The sequence below is a fragment of the Mycteria americana genome, chromosome Z, assembly GCF_035582795.1.
Source record: "Mycteria americana isolate JAX WOST 10 ecotype Jacksonville Zoo and Gardens chromosome Z, USCA_MyAme_1.0, whole genome shotgun sequence".
Classification (NCBI taxonomy): Eukaryota; Metazoa; Chordata; class Aves; order Ciconiiformes; family Ciconiidae; genus Mycteria; species Mycteria americana.
The window spans coordinates 56,470,651-56,494,600 of NC_134396.1; the positions used below are offsets into that span (position 1 = coordinate 56,470,651).

General features: G+C 41.5%; 1 protein-coding gene, 1 long non-coding RNA gene and 1 other non-coding gene across 6 annotated transcripts in view; 2 read left to right on the forward strand and 1 right to left on the reverse strand.

Annotated features, from left to right (window-relative positions):
• The first annotated feature begins 12,019 nt into the window (after positions 1–12,019).
• On the forward strand, positions 12,020–15,909 carry LOC142422051 (uncharacterized). The gene is made up of 3 exons (XR_012779033.1): positions 12,020–12,238; positions 13,073–13,143; positions 15,717–15,909. It is a non-coding gene; the product is annotated as an uncharacterized LOC142422051 (long non-coding RNA).
• LOC142402856 (small nucleolar RNA SNORA13) lies at positions 13,282–13,413 on the forward strand. The gene has a single exon (XR_012773496.1). It is a non-coding gene; the product is annotated as a small nucleolar RNA SNORA13 (small nucleolar RNA).
• A 4,916-nt stretch (positions 15,910–20,825) lies between the features above and the next one.
• Positions 20,826–23,950, reverse strand: part of EPB41L4A (erythrocyte membrane protein band 4.1 like 4A) — a 136,850-nt gene continuing 133,725 nt past the window's right edge. For all 4 annotated transcript variants that reach the window (XM_075488559.1, XM_075488560.1, XM_075488562.1 and 1 more), the window contains one exon: positions 20,826–22,832. In XM_075488559.1, the coding sequence (XP_075344674.1) occupies positions 22,704–22,832 (129 nt within the window). In that variant the 3' untranslated portion in view covers positions 20,826–22,703. The remainder of the gene's footprint in view (positions 22,833–23,950) is intronic.

Genomic DNA, 23,950 nt, shown 5'->3' on the forward strand with positions numbered 1-23,950 from the left:
TCTGGCAAAGGAAAAGTTCTAAAAAAATTGTTTGATATGCAAAATTTCTAATACTTGCTATGTTTAAAGAAAACATATTATTACATACATTTGTGATAGCCAATCTCTGTGTTAACTGTGCCTGTGTTCCAGCTGCTTGGTTGCTCCAACACCAGTTATCTATTGCCTGCTTCTGTGTTGTAAACGCTCCATGAGGTACAGCACTATCAACTATCATTTTCCACATATTAGCACACTGCATAGAACTTTCAAGCCTCGTTGGTCTTTAGAGGTACCACTAGCTTTAAATACCAAACAAAAAAGAAAAAGCAGTGCTGATAAAGTAAATCTATCATTCTTTTAAGCCACTCAGCTGCAATTCAGGCATGGCACACTACCTGTCTTTAGCTTTTCATGGTAGTCTTTCCTTCACATAAACTCACAAAACCAAAGATTTTTTGCTAACTCCAGACATTCTGCCTCCTATTCATTGGGTGAAAAACTCAGCAACTTTACTGCACACTACTTTTGATAGCTTGGTTTTGGAAGAAGTTGAGTGATAATATACTATCTCCCTTATAGCCATATGCCAAGGAAGTTCCCTATGAAGAACTACGGTGACAGCTCTTTCTGGAAATCAGACCATCACACATTTGAGATGTATACAGATCTATTCTCTTGGCTACTTATGTTCCTGCCCATCTGCTGGAGTGGCAAGGTGCCTGCTTGCAGACTGACGTGTCAGTTTCAATAAAGCAAAAATAACAATTAAAGAAAAAAAAAAAAAGCTTCCAGCTGACGTAATACTTCCAGCATTCATACTTCCACAAGGAATCCCTCCTCAGTCACAGCGATACCATATGCTTCTTTCACACAACACCTAGTGACACTTGTGCCAAACTTCAAGTGGAAGGAGAGAAGACCATGAGTTCACAACTGCTACAATGACAGGCTGTATATAGCAGTGGAAACCTGAGAGGTACACTAAGGCAACATGTGGTGTCCAAACATGTCACAAAGAAGCACAACTGGTATCTGTGCCTGGTAAAAGCATTCATCTCTGAAGTGTATCAATTGCAACTGAGATATTCCAATTTGTCTCTTCTAACTCCGTATTAAAAAAAAACATAAAATAATTTTTTTAACTTGTGTCTCTTAGGCAGGTGTTTTGGGCATTCTGTATTTATTATTCTCCTGGAACCTTCATATCAGTATGCCCACATTAAAATGAAGTAATTTCTGACAAGCCCAAATTTAGCATGGGATTTGAAAGGCAAGCTGAGTTAATTCCTGTTTGCATATGATCATGATAACAAACACTCAGCAAGAGAGATTTTTGCCTTTGTGCAGGAAAACCTATTGTTTTCAAAGGACTTACACAAATTGGCATTCAGTAAGCAACTCCATGAAGAATGTACAAAAAGAGGATTCAATATATTCCTTTTAGATGAGCTGATTCTAAGGTTAACAGGAGGAAAAGTTGCTTAATGCTTGTTTATCCTGTCCTCCCTGAATCCAGTAAGCAGATCTGCTGAGAAACAAAAGCCTTTCCTGTAGTCACTGCCTGGGACAGAGCAGAGTTTTTAAGTTGAAGTAAATGTAATTTTGGGCAAAATACTACCTCAATATGCCACATCTGGTTGCCAGTTTAGAGGCAAACTTCCAGAGTAGCTGCATACATTCTAGATTTTAACCAGTTGAGATGGTTAATAAAACACCACTAGGGAATTATACGTCAAGTTTGGAAATCCGCATTTATTCCAAAGATTAAAATGACAAATTTGAACCTGATCAGGTAACAGCAGAGTCCTCCATTGAAAAGTCTGAGTGAAACAGCAAGTACACATTGGAAAGCAAAGCCAGCACTAAATAGCAATAAATAGGCCAATGAACACAGTGAAATAGTGACATCTATGTCTGAAAACTGTTTTCATATGGATATCGGGATGCTCTGAAAGGCTTCCAACTTCATGCCCATATCGAGTCATATGTGCAGGTCTTAGTGCATCCCAGTGCAGAATCAGGACTTGGCTGACCAGGGGTCAGATCCACAGAGGAATATAGGCTCCACAATGCTGAGTGTACTACAGTGATACCACGTAGCCCTTGGCTCTGAAGCCTATCTCTCTCTACCCTGCAAAGGAAGAGTTAAATATTTCAGAATGACCACCAGAAAAACCCCAGTATTTTGAGCAAGTACTACCTATAATTGTCAATAGAAAGGCTACAACAAAACGCCTTACACTTCCCTCTCCAGAGTTTTGGCATTGTATTTACCCCAGCAAGAAGGCATATCTGCAAGGAGGCGTGGGTACTTGAGGGATCTAGCCCCTCAGTTGGCTCAGCCTGATATGCAATCAATGTGCGTGCCTGCATTGCATCAGGGTATGTCCTTAGTGGTCCCTGAACACAAACATCTTCTATGGAATGGACACCTGTGGCCAGTGGCTGTTCTAGTCTAAGTTAAAGCCAATAGCTCTCAAGGACAAGTGAAAACTTGTATCCCATTTTCCTGGTGAATATAGCTATGGAGGTTTTCATATACAAGGGACAAGAATTGAAAACCTATTTGTGTTGCAGTACAGATGAATACCACAGTGTATAATTTATCATTTATAATTCATAGCTCATAATTGCTCTTAGTGAATGGGACAAATATTGTAGATTAATACTGACATTTTTCTTATTGCAGCCTGAAAGGATCTTCTAGTCTGCAATTTCCTAATTAAACAGGATGTGCAATCACAGAACGAAAGAAAAGCTCTGATTATCTTAGTCTATGTCAGGCCAACACATTTTTCCAGTGAAACTACAATGGTAAGGGTTAATGAGCAGCGTTAGTGTAAAATAATGTTAATGCTGCATTTTCCCACCAGCACATAACATTATTTCTCAACTATTGCACGGTCTCACAACTGAGTATTTCGTTCTCTGAATCACACAGTGTTGCTGTTTAAAAATAAAAGTCTGGGATTTTACATCCTACTCAGAAAGATTATATTAAAATAGACCGAAACATCCCAAAAATCAATGGTCATCGAAGAATATTATAGAGGTGCATGACAGAAGAAGGGGAGGGAGAAAGAAGGAAGAAAAATGCATGGTTTAAACTGATTTTCAGTCCTGTCGGCTATTTGCAGCAAGCCAAGGCAATTTCTCCAGCCTGTAGTTTCCTTCCAGCTGCCCTCTTTCCTGAGGCCTCAGTGGAAGCAGGTCACAAGATGCACGAATTGTTATGGCAGCTGCAGCCTGCACCTAGCTGCCTCCTTTTGAAGGATCCCTCAGGAATTGTCACTGATTTATTCCAGATTTCTAGGAAGCATCAGATACCATATAAGCAGAAGAGATCTGTACTATATGCACAACTGCTTTTTCTGGCCAGGGGCTGAGAAGTAGGGCTCACTGCTACCATTAGGAAAAACAACACTGCTCACTGACTAGAAAAATTGGCCATCAGGCAAACACAGGTACATGTCAAAATCTTCTGCATTTAAAAGGGCATCACTTCTTGCCTTATTTGTCCAAATTAGGCAAATCCTAAGCACATCAGGACTAGGACTTCTAGCAGCAACACATGAGGACCAGAAATGGAAATGTCAGAACACTATAGAAAAGGCAAGATGCAAGACTTAAAATGTCATTTGATAACTTTTTTGAGGTGGCCATTTTTAAATACTTCTCTCACCAGAAACTTTGTGTGAGTGTTCCACACATCCCTATATTACCATTTCCCCTGCTTCCCAGTGTCCCAGAGACACAGTGACTTACAAGATAAGTCATTTGTATATAGACAGCAGCTCTTACAGTAATGATATGCCAGCACCCTTTTCAGGGTGAGAAATGCTGGCAGCACAGTGAGTGCAGAGGGAATTGTGACAACCTCTCAAACCTATACAGAACCAAAAGGCAGAACACTGATGCATCACTCTGCAACGCAACTATTCTGACAAAGCCAGAGGAGCTGCGATTATGGAACACATTTGCCAAGAAAACCTCCTGGTAATCTGAGAACCCAGATGCCCTCTCCTGATTATCTGGACAAGAATAAACAAGCCCTTTTCTGTACAACAAACCTGGGATCTCTTCCACCCCTTTTCACTAGAAAGTGAAGAACAGGGAAGAAACAAGTAGGCAGCCCTGGACCTGTCCAAGGGACTCTGCAAACAGAACACACCCTGAAAAAAAGTCAAGATATTGTAATCTTTCTCACTGTTGTCCTGCCCATTTCCACAGGGAAAGAAGAACAACCCTATTCCAAAAAAACACAAAACAGGAGTCAAGCAAAACCTAGAAGCCATACTTCAAATGCGCCCAGTGCCAAATGAACTGAACACCCTACTTCTGGATAGCATGCAAAGTGCCGTAATAAGACTTGACTTCTGTGGGAAGAAGAAAACTACTTTCACAAACCACCCTGAAAAGCTATCAGCACTACCACTACTATACAGTGGTAATTTAGAGAAACAAATAGTTATGTTTACTCAGTGCCCACCTTGACTGAGCTTCTCAACAACAAATAAACAGTTCAAAGCCATAACAATGCTGGCAAGGATGAGTGGGTGTATGTTTACATTAACTAATGTTTTGAAAATAAAAGCTATTTCTAGAATGTGTGAATGTATCTGGAATTAGAGTTAACTTTTCCAAAACAAGTGTAGTGTATATATCATATACAGAGCAAGAGAGTGCCAATATACACACAAAACGTCTTGCTCTGAAATGAATCAGTCCTCCTACACAAAAATTAACAATCCTTTGGCTTCACAAAGGCCACATTTTCACAAGCAGAAGCTGGGGCAGGTTCATCTACCAGCTCCACAGAGCAGATGAGCAGTTCACACGAAGCTGCCAAGCGGAATTGTGGACACTCCATGCCAGGGACTAATGTGTCATTTTCCTGCACCGGTTTCAAGTTTTCTTCTTCACTCAAGAGTAATAATGCTGTGGAGATCTCTGCACCAAGCAATTCCCATACTGACTTTCTGTGGCTTTTTCAATCAGTGTAAGAATTATTTATATCTACCTGTGGAAACATGTTAGCCTAAAAGTATATTTAAGGGAGCACTCTTTGGCACTGGCACCCGGATTCACACATTAGCAAATGAGTCCTCTTCCAGGGATGCTCAGTGTCTGAAAACCTGGTTTACTAACTGATTTGCCCGAGCCTGGGTTAGGTACTTCTTGTACTTGTTTCTACCAAACTTGCAGTCCTAGAAGTACCACAAAAGAAAGAGTCAATCAATGGATTCACATCACAGCTGGGAAAAGACACTTGCTCAAAATCTTTTTTTCCTCCAGGATAACCTAGTCTACCTCCTTGTTCATAGTGAAAGAAATCATAGAACAGGAAGGAAAAACCCTTCACCCTGATGAAACAAGCTCCAAATGCAATCCACCAGATGAAGACTTGTGATACAGAGTGGCTACAGAAATTTCTGAAAGAAAAAAGTATCACACATTTAACAGAATTCTTAAAGCGACAGTATTTTACTGGGTTTTATAATTACACCTAGTTAGTTATTCAGGCTACCAGTAGAGGCTGAGAGGAACTTCACAAGAGCCTGCGCAAGTCAGCTGAATAACTGGCAAACAAATGGCAAACAAATTCAGTAACAACAAATAAGAAGTAAAGTACACTGGAGAAAAAACTTGATGGCTAGGAGTCCTAAAATGTTTCCAATTAATAGTATCACTTCTGAAGGAAACTGACATGTCACTGTAGCCCCATGAAGACCTTTATTCAATGAACAAGTGCTGTTAGGAAAAGGCAGGGAAATACTGAAGTCTGTTAATGAACAGGAGATGGGTCAATAACAAAAATAATACAGTGCTTCTGTAGAAACCAGTAGTGCAGACTCAGCTGACATTTTGTATGCCATTACCAGGCATTCTTCCTCAAAACAGGTGGGATTATTTCCTAACAAGCTCAGGAAAACATAATAAGAATAATGTAAAAGAGAGCCTGAAAGACAGGAGTGCCTCTCTTCCATGGAAAACTGGTAAAACTGGTAATAACATGCAAAATAATGAAGGCACAAATGCTGGGAACTTGTTCATCCTGCCTCATAATACAAGAACATAGAACTGAATAAAAGGTCAGAAACTAAATATCAAACAAACTATTTTCTCATTCAAACTGCAAATACACTGTAACCTGTGTTAGCACAAGGAGCCACTGAGAAAAGAGCTTAGCAAGACTTGGCCATTTCTTTGGCTCTCCAGAATATCTGGAATGCTGCTAATTGATGTTAACACCCTTTGAAAGATACAGAGAGCTTCACGCTTCTGGAGTTTAGTCAACCTCACCATCACCATTAGCAGTCTCACCATCTACAAGTGACTTAGCATTGACCCATTGCCAGCTTCATACCCTTCCTCTAATTCAACTGGTACTGACAAAAGACAAGGTACGCTGCTAGACAGATCACTGCTGCACTCAAGTAGTTCCTGTGATCCTAGCAACTAGCAGAAACTTGGCATTATTGTCCTGTCCCTATTCCTCGGCATTCTTGGCATTACACTGACCTCTGGTGGGTTGCAGGAAAAAAATCGTAGAGAAATGAAGCAGACAAAAAGCCAAGGAAATTACACCCTGCAACTTTGGTGGGAATTCAGCAAGGGCATACAGAAAGCCTGGTATTGAAAGTGCTCCAGATCACTCAAGACAACAGGGCAGGAGTAATATCACACTAATGACTCACTGCTCACAAAGCACTTTAGAGATATTTCAGCTTCTACTCATAACGCTCTCTCGAAATACTCTATCAGCTTGTGTTAGGATTTCCTATAACATCACTAAAATATTGTGTACACAGCAGCCCCTTATTCTATATGAGGAAAAGGAATAAAAGAATAGGTGGATCTCCAAGGTTTCTGAGCAACACACATCCCAAACTAAAGTGTGTATGTTTAACTTTTCTTGGCTTTGTAAGGTTATATTTAACTATTTCCGTTTAGTTTATTTTCTTCTATTGCACATTTTAATTATGCCCAAAGCCAAATCACTTGTTTTCAGGAGTCCTGATAGCTTCAGTGACCTGTTTTGTGGCATGCTGCCACAAATACTGGCACTGACAAAACTCATGGAGCAGTTAATTGATGCTGAGAACAGGAACAAGAGGCCACAAGCCAGGAAGGGCAGGAACTGGTTTTCCTGCTGAAGAAAGCACAATGAGGAATTATACCCTTACAGGGTAGTGTGAGAATTCACTCAGGAAAACTAAGGACACACCCAGACAGAGTGGAACAAAACAAGACATTTATTACAGATTCAGATTTTGACTGCTTATTAGTGTCCCAGGAAATCAATGACTACTGAAAGGGATCAGGAGCCAGAATTGTTTCTCCTGCACTGTCCTTGCAGAGTGAGACTGAATATTGAATGGGGTTGGATTATTAACTTCACTCTCCCTTGCATGTATTGGTAAATTTATAAGAAACTAATGTAATTTGACATGACATTTCCAGGGGAAAAAAAAAAGAAGCCCTCATCTGACGATGTCAGTTGCCAGCTGTTGAATTATGCTTTGAAAATAGGAAATAAGAGTGAAAGAAGAAATCATTGCTGCTGTGCAGTACTTTCTAGAACTAAAGTCAATGCCATCAAAAGCCTAAATAGGCTCTTTCCATGCTAACTTGTCAGAAATACGCTCAGGTCTGATAAGATACTTCAGTGATAAGAAGAGGCCTTTTGTGCATGCTCAGGAAGTGCTCAACAATATTTAAACAAAAAGGGAAAACCTCAGTTTAGGTAGCTGGTAAGACTCACTTCAACACTGGGTTCTAAGCAGCTCAGTGGAGCTGGGAAACACAACTCCTGTCCACACCTACTTCGAGACACAGGCACCTCGCCACTGGAAGACTGAGTGCCACTCACAAGTTGGCTTTATGGATACAAAAGAAAATAGTGGAGAAGTATACATTAGTGAGTGTAGACATCACCACCACATTCCTGGCAGGATGACAAGTAGTGCATCCAACACTTAGCGGGTCTTTTGGCTAGCCAGATGATGATTTTTCACAAAACCTTCAAGAACTTAGTATTTCTCTAGCCGTTTGACAAATTTGGCTGAAACCAGCTTAAAAAATATCACCAACACAAAGCAAAATCATTTCAGAGAGTAAATCATTAATCACATCTTTAGGAAACCAAACAGAAAATAGTATCTCACTATTAACTTCAAAGCCAAAAACACTGAGTGTTTCAAGTCTTTCACTAGGTAGGTAAGCTTTTCTGTCTTAATCACTGCAGGATCAAGTTGTCCCCTTGTGCCCTGTGGCTAAGTTGACAGACTGGAATACCTCAGCCACTGCACGCCACAGATCAGTGGTTTAGTTCAGATTCCCCATAAGAGGCCATGAAAGCTACAACAGGGCTTTGCATCAGAGCAGCTAATTCAATTCTGCTAACCATGCCACATGTACAGTAATCTGTGGCAGAACAACAAGGCAGACTGCTAGGATGGCAATGTCTTAACGTGCCAAAGCACTATTCACAAGCACCTTCTGCTAAAGCTCCTAGATACTTAAATGTGGCAGCAAAGTATTTGTTTCCACCTCAAGAGGGTATTTTTATCCACTAGATAACTAAGAATTATTGTCTTTATGCCCTCAATTTAGCATGTCCTGGTTTCATGAGGACATTTATAACAAATAAAATGTTCATGGATTCAGAGATTAGGAATTCAGATTCACTGTGATCATCTAGAATAGAGGCCACAGAATTGCCTGACATGAAGTCATTACTTTTTGAATTATATTGCCACTTTCAGAAAAATCCTATCCCTGATTGGACTAAATCAATCACATTAAAACAAAAATCCAGCAATGCAGAATCACTTCCTGTCCTTTGTAAATTGTTTCACTGATTATTTTTACTGTCTTCCAAGTTGTTCAGTAAGGAGAGGAACCACAGGTGGACCAATGTCCTTAACCCATGTCTATCATATGAAAATCGCTTTCGTCACTGTTTTCTTATGGTATCTGATTGTTTCAGCAAGTTTACGGATGACACCAAGCTGATAGGCTTGAGGGAAGGGATGCCATTCAGAGGGACCTTGACAGGCTTGAAGGGTGGGCCCATGTGAACCTCCTGAAGTTCACCAAGGCCAAGTACAAGGTCCTGCACCCGAGTTCGGGCAATCCCCAGTATCAATACAGACTGGGGGAGGAATGGATTGAGAGCAGCCCTGTGGAGAAGGACTTGGGGATCCTGGTGGATGAAAAATTGGATGTGAGCTGGCAACGTGCACTTGCAGCCCAGAAAGCCAACTGTATCCTGGGCTGCATCAAATGAAGTGTGGCCAGCAGGCTGCGGGAGGTGATCCTCTGCTCTGCTCTGGTGAGCCTCTACCTGGAGTACTGTATCCAGGTCCGGGGTCCCCAGTACAAGAAAGACATGGACCTGCTGGAGTGAGTCACAAAAATTGTGGAGGAGGGCCACAAAAATTATCACAGGGATGGAACACCTCTGCTATGAGGAAAGGCTGAGACAGTTGGGGCTGTTCAGCCCAGAGAAGAGAATGCTCTGGGGAGACATTATTGCAGCCTTTCAATACTTAAAGGAAGCTTATAAGAAAGACATAGAGAGGCTTTTTACCAGGGCCTGTAGTGACAGGACAAGGGGTAATGGTTTTAAACTTAAAAGCAGGGAGATTTAGATTGGACATAAGGAAGAAATTCTTTACTATGAGCATGGTGAGACCCTGGAACAGGTTGCCCAGAGAAGTTGTGGATGCCCCATCACTGGAAGTGTTCATGGCCAGGTTGGACAGGGCTTTGAGCAACCTGATCTAGTGAAGGACGTCCCTGCCCATAGCAGGGCAGTTGGCAGTAGAAGGTCCCTTCCAACCCAAACCAAACCATTCTGTGATTCAGTAACAACTTCTGGGGACACCTGAAATGACCATGTTTTTCATATAATCAGTTAGTGTTTTACAGATAACGTGTTTTCTCACGTAGGTATTCAAGCTCTCCTGTACCCCCAGGCACAAATAAGAAATGTCACAAACATTAAAGGTTTTTTCTTCACTATACTTTTACTGTTCACTTATGTAATCAAAATCTTGACTAGTTCCATTTGACTTAAACTTCTGTCCAGGCAGCTGCCTCTGAGCTGCAAATCCACACTTGAGTGTATCAGCAATACAGAATAACAGATCTCCACTGATTTACTAGCTTGACTGTCAGCAACAATCTTATCAGTGTCCTCTGCAAGACCAACTACTTCTGTATTTTAAGTACCAGTTTACTCAAAGTATTGACCTTTATGCATGCATAAGTGAGGCTTGAGGCAATGCTTGAGACAATCTTCTTTATGTGGAAAACAGAATTTTGAATGACAAGCCAAAGCTACTGAAGGTGAAACTGCTTAAAATTAATGTTAGTAATATTTGTTAGTTTTGCTATAAACACAGCACTAATACACCCTGTCTGTTTTAGACATATGCGTAAGCATAATGACACAAAACCTAATTTCTGTAAAGCAAACTGTGCCTAAATTATCAAAGGAAGAATCCTGCACTCCTGCAAGTCTGTACGCTTCTCTAGAAGCTGTGAGTGGTCACATTTGCTTGCCCCTTAGCTTTTTTGTTATTTTTTTCCCCAACTGTCAAGACTGCAATGAATCTTGCCTCTTCTGTAACACTTCGTCCTTTGGCAGCCCTTTTGTGACCTCCTGTAATTTAGCTAAGATGTCGCACACCAGGCTGTCCTGCAGAAGTGGCTTTGCAACCGAGCCTTCTGGACACCAGACGTAACCACTCTCTCTGCTGTTCCCAGGTAAGGAGGAGCTAGAAGCAGCAAGCAGGCCACAGCAGCTGTAAGAAGCAGAGCAAGAAAGGCAGATAAGAGAGCTGTACACGTCTCCCCTTTCTCTACAGCTGATACTAGCCTCATTCTGCTTTTTCTCCACACATGGTCCCAGTTTATCTTCCTGGTGTACCTAACTGCTCTATTCCCCTCTTCTCTGTGTCTTTCAAACACGGTGTATACAGCCTCCACTTACAAAGTCAGCAAATCTGGAAATTGTGTGCTCAGAACTGAGCCTCTGCCAGCATTCAAGCATTAAATGTCCAAGGCTATTGCACACTTTTGCCTATCTGAATTGAGGTTGGTTACTTCACACGTGCTGCTCCAGCTGGGGAGTAAACAGCAGGGCACTTCCAATATGATCACAAATGAGTAATACACAAGAGCAGGATCTTTATGTGCAGTCGTCTCACTATGAACCTCATCACCTTTCATGAAAGCTACTGCAAAAACACAGACCCAGCACGCTCAGAAGGGAAACCTAATGCAGCCTGTGAGTGTGAGGATCATCTCCCACCATGCAAGTCATCCAGAGAGTCCTGTCCTGGAGGACCCCGTGTCTGCAGCAGGGAAGCTTAGCGGAGTGAGAGCTTCAGACTCAAGAGTCGTTTTCTGTGGCAGCGTAATTGTAGCATTAGGGGCCCCACTTGGACAAGCCATACTGGTGAAGGCCCCACAGCGCGCCCAGCTCGCTGGCGTAAATATGCCGCACACATGTCAGCGCCCTTGCCACAGGAGAAGCTACACCGGTAAATTTCCCACCACAGCCACTTTAGCAGCAAAGCCCGCGGCAGCGCCCAGGGCAGCCAGCACGCCCGGGGCGGCACTGCCCTCACGCTCCGGCCCGCGGCGCGGAGGGGAACTCCGCCCTCACCCGCCCCCGCCCGCGCTCAGCGGCCAGGCCGCGGCAGTGCGCATGCGCAGGTCGCTCGGCGGCGGGTGCCTCGCCCCTTCTCCCCGGGGTGCCTCCATCGCCGCGTTCGCGCAGGTGGTCAGGGGCTGTGTTGCTCCAGACCTCGCCGCCTTGCTCCCAGCGGATTCGCCTGCTCGGGACTCCGCCTGCTGAAGAGACGGGGACTGTAGCCTCGCGTCTGTGGAAGAGCCGGTAGGCGGCCTCTGCGCTGCGGGAGGAGCTGGTGCCCGGCGTCCTTCTCCCCCCCTCCTTGCGGGATATTGGTTCACCCCTCTTGAGGCACACTGGGAGCAGTAGGGGCTGCTGGTCTCTTTCTCAGCGCGCGCGGAGGCGGTTGGGTGGTGGTTGCGGCGTGGGGCGGCACGCGCTCGCGGTGGCGACGGGGCGAGCCAGGCAGGCAGCCAGGCAGCCCGCCCGTTGTCGGGCGCGGGGCTTGCCCGCCGGGGCGCGGGGAAGGAACCGAGGCGCCTTAACAGTCCTGAGCTTGACAGGTCTCTGCTGCCGGCGGCCGACCGGGCCAGGGTGCTCGCTGAAGAGGTAGGCCAGGCTGTAGCGGACAGGGCTGGCTGAGCCGGTAACGGGAGGGGGCGGTGGCAGGCCTTGAAACGCCCTCCCCGAAAGCCTTGTGCTGCTCTCCCCGCTGTGGTAGGTGCAGCGGGTACGGGAGCTGGGCCTGCTTCGGGCTGGGAGGGCTTGGCTGTGGCTGGAGTGCGGGTTTGTGAGGGAAACAGCCGTGCCGCTTTAGCACGCAAAAGACCTTTCTTTTCTCCCTCGTCAGTTTTGCTTCCATGAAACAAAGCGTTGAGTGAATCGGTGGCCCTGCATCCTCTGGAGTTTCTCGTTTTGAAGGTTTTTATGTAGGCTTCTCACTGCTGCTTTGGAGAGCTCTCCAAAAGCTCGGTTTTTGGAAGAGCGAGTTTTCTAGTTTGTTTATATAGTTGGTTTATGTTGAACTCTTTCGGGCAGGTTTTCGCCGTGTGGCGAGCACTGCATAGTCTTAAATGCACCATATCCCTCGATAGAAGGACCACCCGTTTTAAAGGGGTACTTTTCCAATAATGTGGAAAAGATGAGTGGGGCTGTCATACACAGTCACCTTGTGCCTGGCTTTCTGAAATGTTGATGGGTTTCTGCATAATTCGTGGTTGCTGTAGCAGGCCACTGGAACTCGAGTAATAGAGTAGCTCTTAATCTTAAAGTGTGCTGATAGGGATGATTGGGACTTTTTGGGGGGGGGCGGGAGGTGTGGAGTCTGCTGTCTGTTCTTTGCAATCAGGCAATTACTTCAAGTATTTCTTCTTAGGGTCCTGGTACTGTTCGTGTATCTCAGTCACTTTTCCAGGTGAAAGTGTGTTCTCCCTTTTCTTTCAGATGAAAGCAATGGAAGTCTGTCGATGGCCTAAGCAACCGCCAACATGACTACAGGATGTCCCAAGAGCATGGTGTGTTTGGCTTTTCTTACTAAGTGCTTAGTCTGTATAAAACATTATTTACTTGTGAATTTTTAAGTATTTGCCTATTGATGAGTTACACTGTTAATTTAATTTTGCAGAGATTATCAGTTCTAATGGTTAAATTTTTGCCTTTGTGTTGCCCATTCATTCCTGTCCAGAATGAATGTGGTGTCAAAAAAGGCAAACAGGAATTCTTGCTCAAACTCTTTAAGGAGCTGGTTATTTACCTTTCTCCTCCCTGTTTTTGCAAGGACAAAAAAAAAAAAATCTGTAGAAATTGTATGGTTGAGCAGTTACATAGTAGATTTTATGCTTTGGTCTTTTTAAATGAAGAATCTGGCAGTTATTAAGAGGAAAAACTAAAATTATAATGGCCACTTTTAGCATTGTTTAGTTGTCCTGTCTATCATTATAACTTCTTACATCTGTGCTGCAAGTAATTAGTACATAACCATTCGGACTCCTGCAGTGGCATCTAGTTTTTCTATTGCAAAAAGATATCTATAGCTTCAGAATACTCAGCTGCAGAAAAGATGAAAATCTTCTTTAATGGGGAAAAATTGTGTCTTGCCTTTGTGCATTTGCCTTTTTGTTACTTATGTCTGATGTCAGAAAGGTATAAAGAGAATCCCTCTGTAGGACTATTCGGTATGGGATAATAATATATTCTACTCTTTTGCGGTACATAGAGCAGTCTTTCCTTGATGCACTTTTGAAAGTGTAAAGCATACTTCAATATTGCTAGCAGTGGTGACTCTTACTTGGGGATTGCGGGGTCTGTTCCTACCAGAACGCTTAATGCTATGAATGCTTCTTACAGAGCTCTGGTGTGTTTTGCTGGAAGTTCAAAAGCTCACAGAGATAGCCCTGTGTGGTGAAAGCCTCTGAGCGTGAGAAAGGCGTGCAGGAAAAACTTACAAAGTAGTGATTGCCCAGCTGTCCTGCAACCTCCTTCATGAGGTGGGTGACAATAACTTCTTGTGCAGCTGTGTCCTTCAGCCTCATCTTATAATGAAGCAGACCTTCTGTTGAAAAAAGTTTGGCAGAATGACTTTAGAGCAGAAATTAGAATTTAAATATTGAGAGTGAGATCAGCCTGATGATTATGTTCTCATCAACAAAAGCAAAGTGGAAACCCTAAAGTAAAAAGTTTGGTGTGAGTGGCTTATGAAAACCAGTGCGTGGCTGCCACTGTGTCTGAGAGGAGTCTTTGTTTTTCCATGTTTGGTTTTTGGGGGTGATACTGTGGAGCAGTTCAGATTACAAGGACTGAAAATGTTCAAAGACTGGAAAAACACAAAATCTCAGAATCTTATATGCGAAATGCTGTTTCACTGTAAAGTCTTGGAAAAGCCAACACTATTGAAAAGTCAGTATGAAATTCAGTGGTACAAACAAGGCACTAATAAAATTTGCATATATTATCAAAGAGTTCTTCAGTGTTGAAACTGGTTTGTGTAACCTGTGTACCCAAGGGCATGACAAGTAATCCAAGTCTTTGAAGCCAGGAACTTCTTAGTCAATGTTGCAAATGTGATGTAAGAGTGATCCACTACTGAGAAATCATTATGATAACTTACCTGCATTTCAGGGGATGTACACCATACTGAGTAAACTATTAGACAGCCTTCTCTAAATTTATAGAGACTAAATTGAAGGTGAAATTCAGAGTGCAAACTTAAGTTTCAAGTCAAACTGAAGAAATGACTGATTGTCTTGTAAATTAGAAAGGTCACAATATTACACAGTATTTTGCGTGAACATGCATGTGTTCATACAGAAGTGAACTTGAGTGATAAAAGATCCACTATATCACTGTTTGTTTCCTTGCGGGAAAGAATGTAACAGAAATCTTCAGTGAAGTGATGAAATTCCTTCAAGTTTGTCACAATGCCCTTGAAAATACTAGAACTGGAAAGTTTCATGCATTGGAGTGTGAAAATCTGCTTGAGCAACATGAAAAACACAGATGTACTTAATACTTTACCAGTGCTGTTGATAGAAAATGAACTAGTGAAATCCATCCCAGGCCTTTAACACCATAGGCACTAGGGGTTTTTTGCAAAGCTGAAGAATAAGATGGGCACTCTTTTTATATGAACCTGTCAGACATTGGGAAGAGAAATATATGTGTAATCCACGGAGTAATATATCTAATAACAGGGCTGCTACTTGTTTTTCAACATAAAATTACTAAATCTCATCTTTCTATTATTGGCTTACAGTTCTCTTAAATGTTCATGTAATGCACAGGCGTATGTGTGCATGAGTTACTACTACAAAACTTCCTATTGATTTGCACTAGCTAGAAAGTGTTAGTACTGCCACCAACTTGTAATTATGATCTGAAATCTTGCTTAGATGGGCAGAGAGCCTCTCTTGCAGGTAGGCTCTTTAAAAATCAGATTTGCAGATTTTAGCTTTTGACTTTTTTCCAAAGGGATGAGGGGGAAGCTGATCCTTGTAACTTTGTACCAGTCTTGGGGAGCTAGAGGATGTTACTGAAAACAGCTGTGTGCTACATGTGTCCAATGTGACATTGTGTTTACTTTTTTCCCTAGGAAGAATTGTTAGAACCAGCCTGAGACCAGTGGCAGTCTATGCAAGACTACTCCGTAAGAAACAAAAGACTGTTAAAAGGATGGAATATTAAGCCTGCATGTAGTAACACAAGGTGCTTTTTACTGTATTGGAACAGTGTCTAGTAATGTTTATGTAGACAAAGAATAAAGATTTATGTTTCTGTTCTCAGAATTTCTGTCTTACCCGAACTATAATAGCAGTTGCTTCTGTTTGACAGTTCTGACTTCCTCTATGTTGTTTTTGGGATACCAGTTCACCCCTTTGGACTAAATAAAACCTAGGAGCTATTAAGTGGATAGGAGGTGATCACTGAAACCATGGTCTTCTGTAGTACTTGGAGGCTGGGTTAGCTGAGATTTGTATTGTGGTGAGAAAAAGTAGAAACTGAAATTCAGCAAACCTGGGTTTAAAAGGAGCAGGAAAGGTATCTCTCCAACATGGAAAACTGCAAGCTTGGTTTATTACCTTGATCAGCTGCATGATATGGTACATCAGCTAAATTTGAAGTAGAGTGAAATACCGTAGGAATAACAACTGGAATTCCTGTTTGTTTTTTTCAGGGGGACTTATTATAGATTAATTTTCTCAGAAGAGCAAATGCTGAAATTATGTATCTTGCAATGTTGGAATTTTCAGTACTGAATGTAAGCAAATTACTAATGCGAAGTCTAAGCATAAGTTAGTTTTTGGGTTGTCAAGAGGGAAGGAGGTTTAGACAAGAGTAATTTTTAGTGATCTAACATGTAATTATTGGATGCACTTGAAAGCTTAGAGTTTCTGTTAGGAATTATATTCCCTGAAGATACCATCTGTTCAGGAGTTTTGCTCATGGGTCTTTGTTCTTAAAGTGCAAGACTGGCAGGAGTAGCTTTTCAGACTTTTTGGGTTTTTTTAAACTGTTAAGAGCAACAGCTAATGCCAAGTTTTAATAATGGCTGTCTAAAACGTTAATTCCCTTTCAACAAGAACAAGTAGAATCTTAAGCTTCAGTGTGGAATACCTGTTTCATATGGTGGTGGAACAAAGAAAAAGTGAGGTGGAGGGAGGAATAAGTGAGTGTAATGGACACTGATTACTAAAATAGTAATCCTGGTAAACATTAAGTATGGTGTTAAGCATTAGGACTGCCTTTTAGTTTTTATGAGTGGCTAACTGGACTGTACCCTTGAAAAAAACCTCAAGAGTCCTTAATTCTTTTTTCCCCCCCCTTCCTCTGTTGTATATGAACACAATGTCTGACAGACTGTTGAAGCTGATAGTATTAAAAAGTAGAAGGGAGGACAGATTCCAAGGTGGTCTAGGGGAGCAAGAGAACAAAGATCTGTGCATTAAGGTGGTGTTGCACCAACCCTCCTTTCTGTTACTTGCCTCTAGTGCTCTGTGGAAGAGGGCTCTCAGTATTAAAGGCTGCAAATCAGAACTCGAGAGGTGTGCACAGAAAGAAAACCGACTTGTTCCAAATTCCTCTTTAACCTTTGAGCACACTGCATCTTGAGTTGACTAAGGCTAGCTCTATTAAATGAAAAGGATTTAGACTGGATATTAGGAAATTTTTCTTCACCGAGAGGGTTATCAAGCATTGGAACAGACTGCCCAGGGAAGTGGTTGAGTCGCCATCCCTGGAGGTATTTAAAGGACGTTTGGATGAGGTACTTAGAGACATGGTGTAGTGGTGGTTTTTGGCAGTGTTAGGTTTATGGTTGGACTCGATGATCTTAAAGGTCTTTTCCAACCTATATGATTCTGTGATTCTGTGAAAACAGTCTGTATCAGTGGGTGACCGATGGGGGCATACTTAAATGTAAATCTGTTACCACTTTGCCTGCAAAGGGGCTCATTTGTAGTAAATTTAATGGTAGTATTTTATGAAGAATGTCAAGTACATTCTGATATCCTCCTTGAGGAAATAACTGTATAGTCCTAGCTATTTCTGAGATCTTAACATTACAGTGGGTAAGGTGTATCATTTAAATTGTGACCAGCTGGGAGGGCAGTGGTTTTCTTCACTCTTGTATTGGTTCTGTCTGAGATGGAGTTAGTTTTCCCCATAGCAGCCCTCATAGTGCTGTGCTTTGTATTGGTAGCTAGAAAGGTGTTGATAACAGCAGTGTTTTGGCTACTGCATCCAGGTGTCTCCAACGTTCCCCCCTCACCCAGTAGGCTGGGGGTGGGCAAGGTCTTGGGAGGGGACATAGCTGGGACAGCTGACCCAAATTAACCAAAGGGATATCTCATACCATATGATGTCTGCTCAGCAATAAAAGCTAACAGAAAGTGGTGGGGGGTGAACTTCATTCATTCATTATGAAGTTGTTTGTCATCTGAAGAAACTGCTATGTGTACTGAAGCCCTGCTTCCTGGGAAGTGGCTGGTCACTGCCTGCTGATGGGAAGTAGAGAATAAAACTTTTGTTTTACTTTGCTTCCATGTGTGGCCTTTGCCTTTGCTTTATTAAACTGCCTTTATCTTGACCCACGAGGTTTTATTCCATCTTATTTTATCTCCCCACCTTGTCCAGCTGAGGAGTGGAGTGATGGAGCAGCTTGGTGGACACCTGGTGTCCAGCCAGGGTCAACCCACCACAACTCTGATTAAGGAGACAAATACAGGAGAGAAATTAAAACAGCCACATTAAGGAGAGAGCATCTGCCACACTGGCTCTGCATCTGTATGTTTAGTTTGACAGCTTATGTAGTCTGCTGTTGCTTTCTGGTGATTTTTAGATAAGAAAGGAAACTAGTATGGATATGTACTGGAAGTATTAAACTTATGCTGACAACTTTCTGCTACCAGGAAAAATACTTAATCTAGAGAAGCTGTATCCTCAAGTGGATTTTAATTGGTACTGCACCTGTTTTTACCAGATGGTGTTATCAAATGAATCTGTGTTTCTGAAGGCTTTGCTCCTTTGTGTAATGTAAATAAGACACACAGGCAACCATGGAATGCCCTAAAAATTCAAGTTTTACTTGACTTTTAAATAACTTGGACACAAGTATTGACACAGCCACCTATCAAATTCAATTTAAAATAAAGTACACAGTTGCTTCATGAATACTTAATGTACACAGAACATATGCATCACATTGATATGTTTATGTATGTTGTTTTCAAGCATCTTTCTAGGGAGCTTTGAATTAAGTAGGCTTTCCCAAAAGAAAATGTGGTATCTACTCAGTTCAGTATTCACCTGTATAAAGATGATTGATTTGGCAACTTAAATGGTAGTGATTTTTTTTTTCCCAACCAGTATCTTCAATATGAGCTCAATTAGACTGAGTTGCAAGGTCATGGGTATTGGTAAGAAGTGCAGTGTAGAAAACAGCATGTCAGGGCTAGCTCCTAATGAAAGAAAGCAGCTAACAAGCAAGGGGACCAACGTGGGATACACAAAAATGCTTTTGTGGTGTGGTTAGCAAGCCTTTATTGTATAAAGTACATGTTTTTCAAAGAGGTATTATATACGTTGTGGGTGTTGGTAATTAATAAGTGAGAGAGTTCCATAACATACCTATTCTTAGCACTTACCTCTCAGAAGAGCTAAATGCAGAGGCACAAAGTTAAAATTGTTGGCCTGAGATCAGTTCAGCAGACTAGAAGCAGAATTAGGATGAGAATGTCTCGGATATCAGTCCTTTGTCCGTGTGAGGACAGGTCTGTATGGCATCCAGCCCCAGGGTAAACTTTGCCTGACACGGTTGTACATCTCCTGTCTTTTGCCTGACTCATCAGGAGGTACAAGCATTTTGGACTGACATCCAAACTCCAGGTCTGAAAACATAACTGCCTCTAGGCAGTGAAAGCCCCAAGAAAGCCGGGAAAGGCTAGCAAGAGTGGAAAGGGCAAGGTGTAGCTCAGACTTGTAAGAGGCCAGCCACTTACAGATGTTCTAGGGCTGGTTTATGGCTACAGAGCATAGCTGTGGCACAGTAAGTGCTTTCAGTGATTGATCACTTGTAGGTATCTCTCACACAAAAAGAGCAAGATCACAAGAAAAGGTGCATTTCCTCAACTGACTGAGGAAAAGAAGCTTGAAGGGAAAGGAGGCTCACGTATATGGAAGAAGTTTCTTTTTCTGTACTATTAGCTGACAGTGACATCCTTGTCCAAGCTTTGCCTTGTTCTGGCACTGACACTTAACATGTAATATAGGCATTAAGTTTAATCTTTCTTTTGCAGATACAAAACTGTATTGTAGTGCCCTAGACTGAGTATTAGACTTGCTAAAACCTGCTTTCTACATAATGTCATTGGAGATAAGACCACTAACTCAAATCCAGGGCTCTTTCTGTACATTTCTCATTTAAATGCAAAAAAGTTGGTTTGATTATGAAACAACTCTCCTGTGACTTGAGAATTGAAACCTATTGCTATTACACTAGATGATAGAAGCCTATTTTCTGATGTATTGGGATAAGTAAAATACCACATGCTTCGCTGATGGTATCCAGCAGTAATACATAAAAGCCCACAGGCAGATGACAACATACAGGAAAACAGGTTGGATATAAACCTTACGAGTAATTTTCTTCTTGATCAATATTTGAGGATTGGCAAGATACGGACACTATGTACAGGTTATTCTCAAATAATAATAATACCACAAATCCTCCTGAAGTAGTACATATGTTTTACTTGCCTGTGCCTGAGTAAGGAATGCAGAATAATGGTAATGATTTAGAAAGCAACACACTACAAGCAAGTGCATAATGCTCCAGCTTAGAACACCTTCTTGAAGAAATAAGGAGTGGCTTTCATTGCAGACACTGTAACCAGTTCTTGTGTGGTTTGTCATATTTCAGTAGTCTTCCAAAAGATTGTGATGCTCTAGATTAATCTATATCGCCACAATCTTTGCCCCAGTGATGGGGTTTTTTATGGTGGTTTTTTTTTTCCTTTTTTTTTTGTTTGGTTTGTTTTTTTTAACTGGTGCTTGTGAGGATACTACACAAGGTCATAAATAGATCCTAAAGGATCACCTTAAACTGGAGCAATGACAATGAAACCATTTAACAGACTTACAAAACTGAGCAAATACTTTAAGCCAAGCCCAACAATGTCCTAGGATGAAATCCACAGTAAATTCAGAAAATGCTGAAGAACCTCCATGAAAACAGAATTTTTACCACAGAGGGGTTCTAAGCTCTTTCCTTCCCTTAAATTTGTTCACTGAGACTGAAGAAGCAGAACTGTCCAAAACAAATGATCAAAGAAAAATATTTATGAAGTGAATGTGCCTTCCCTGGCATGATGCAGCATCTCCCAACCTGCAGACTAATCCATACTGTGATAGGAATATACAAACTGTATGGCTACCACCCTGGCTACTAGCATCCACCTGATCACCTCAGATCATGAAATAAAGAATCAAAAAATGAAGTGGAAAATGAAGCACATCATACAAGGTTTCACTTCTCAGTTTTGTTAGTTAAAATGCATATTAGTAATCCCATGCCTTTTGTAAAGCATAACTTCGATGCCTTATGCTCACTCCACTTCTCAAACAGTATTGCTTTTCTGACAGGGCTGCAGTGCCCTGGTCTGGTGTTGCTAAGGGTAGAAGATACAGGATGACTGCCAGTCACTGAAGGCGGTGGGGGTTGAGTTTGAGGACAGATGTAAAAAGGCACATAAACTGCTACAGCCATTTCCGATGCTGTTTGACAAGTTCAATATTTAGTTTGGGGATTACACTAGCAAGAGTTACTTTCACAACACAAAGATTTTACTAAGCTTCTTAATAAGTTAGCAATGCGAAGGCTCATCCATGTACTGACTGTGGACAAATGGGAGGCAGAGGAATGACTTCAGCTATTTGTACAAAGTGATAGGACAGGAGAAGAGCTAGGCATGACTTCAGATACGTACTAGAAGATAACCCACTCAATGTGCAGCATCATTAAAACTTACTATTCTTACCACAACAATAGAAAAAAAATTGCAATTATCATACCTGAAATACTGCCTTTGTCATTTTATCATAGTAGAAATGGCTCAGAGAAAAGTATCGGAAGGTACTAGCATTGATTATTTCATGTGAAAAGAGATTAAGGCAGACTTTGCTAATCTAGTTAAAAAAAAAAAAAAGGCTATTTACTAGCTGTCTTAAATCCTACTCTACAAGTTTCATTTAACCAGTACTTAAGTGCCTTGCTAAGCAGTCTTAATACAGTGGGTCAGTACATATTCTCCAGTTTTTTCCAGTGTGGTTTACTATAAGGTGATAGATGTATTTCTGTGGTATGGAATGTTCAATTATATAGTCCCTCTACATAAAAGAGCATTCAAAATTGAGAACACTTAAAACTGCCAAGGGAAAGTAAGTCTGTATCACCTCTGTAACTCCCTGCTACAGGGTGTTACTGAGTCTATTATTTTTGAGCTAAAACGGGTTGAGTCAACATTTGTATTAACAACACGAGCATCTGTTGTTGTGCTAGGCTAAAATAAACCTTGTAAGAGCTATTAGTCCTTATGTCTCAGGACACAAGTTGATCCCCATATAAAATTGTGAAGATAATTCTCCCCATATCACACTGTATTGCACAATTGGCCAAAAATATGACTATTTTGCTTGTCTTGAAGCATCTGGTCCTGATCATGCCAGTTAACAGTCATTTTTTGGAAAAAGGCTATTCAGTTACAGAGCAGACCATAAAGCCTGTTTTGTTGCAGCAATCTTTTTTGTTCATTTTTTGGAAATGTAACTGCTGATCATTCAGTTTTACTACGACTTTTCTTTTTGGTTGTCTAATTAGGCAGCTTCTCCTTGATCAGTCACACCACCAGAATGGTGTCAGTGATGAAAGCATTGGTTGGCCTTCCCAGCAAGCAGGCTGCGCTTCTGAGTGTCCTGAAGAAATTGCTACCATGTCGACTTCAGTTCCTTCCCTTGCACACACACACACACACAAATTCTCAGTTTCCAAAGAATAAAATCCATTCACCATCTTCAGTTACGGCAGTCAAGTCTCCACCTTGAAGCGTGACACCTGTACAGTTTTTATGATCTTAGTGGTGGATTTCCCATCGACGTTGTTAGTGGATAGCTGAGATGTTTCTTCTATTAGGCTGTCTTTAGATCCGTTCTGTCTCTGAAGGGAACAAATTAAAACATGTTGTTGAAAAGGTATAGCAGAATTTAAATACTGTATTTTGATAACTGCTGCTATGACAGCCTTAGGCTAAGGATATAGCAATTTTTGTATATAAATATGTATATGATATGTATATACACATATACATATACATACCAGGAATATTAAAGTCTCTACATTTGTTTGATCAAACAGAACTTTTTCCCCCCTCTTGCCTCTTCTCTCCCCTGCCAGCTGCTGCCCCTCTGTGCTATTTGGATTCATATTCCCTATTCAGGAAATGCCACAACTAATTATTTAATATTTAGCAAAACACTGCAAGCAAGCGCTCACAAGGAATTAATGGCCACTGTTGTAAGGGGGTCTGGGGCAGAGGAAGAAAGAGAGGTGTTTGTGGACACTGGACATGAATTCCTTCCACGGCATGAATTTAAGCCACACTGTATTGTATAAGAATGGAAATAAGACAATGTGAATTTTGAACACAACTCAAACACACAAGTTACCTATTTCTACAAAGCACGTAAATGTGCTTAGCCTGAAGTATACCAACTTCCCCTTCACTGCTGGAGCAAGTCCTTACAGAAACATCAAGCACAGCTCATCTTTTTCAATTTCCATCATATGTATGAATGAATACAAATATCCTTGACCTTAATTCCTATCTGTTAGCTAGCCTTAAAGTGAAAAATACCTGTTTATTGTTTTAAAATTGTTCAAGCTTAAGTTATTCTAACTGCTTATAAGAGAAAATATGACGTGTTTTGCTGGTTGTATTCTGTGCAGTTTCCACACTATATACAGTATCAGCATGCGGTTTTGGTATATCCACATGCCAGATTAACAGATATGATGACTGATGTGGGAAGTTAGGTAGAAATGTGTCTGGCATTCTCCCTTCCATGCTTTGGTTTTCCTTTTGTGTGCTTGTACAACAGACTTGCAAGTGCTTTGTGAATATCATTTGCTTCTCACATTTTGAGCTTAATAAAACTATCAAAGCTGAGAGATACTGAGAGGTACCATCATTTATGATGAAAGCCAGTGGTTACATTTAAAAAGACAAGTTCTATCCTTTTTAGATTTGAATCATGTAAACTATTCAGCATTTGGGG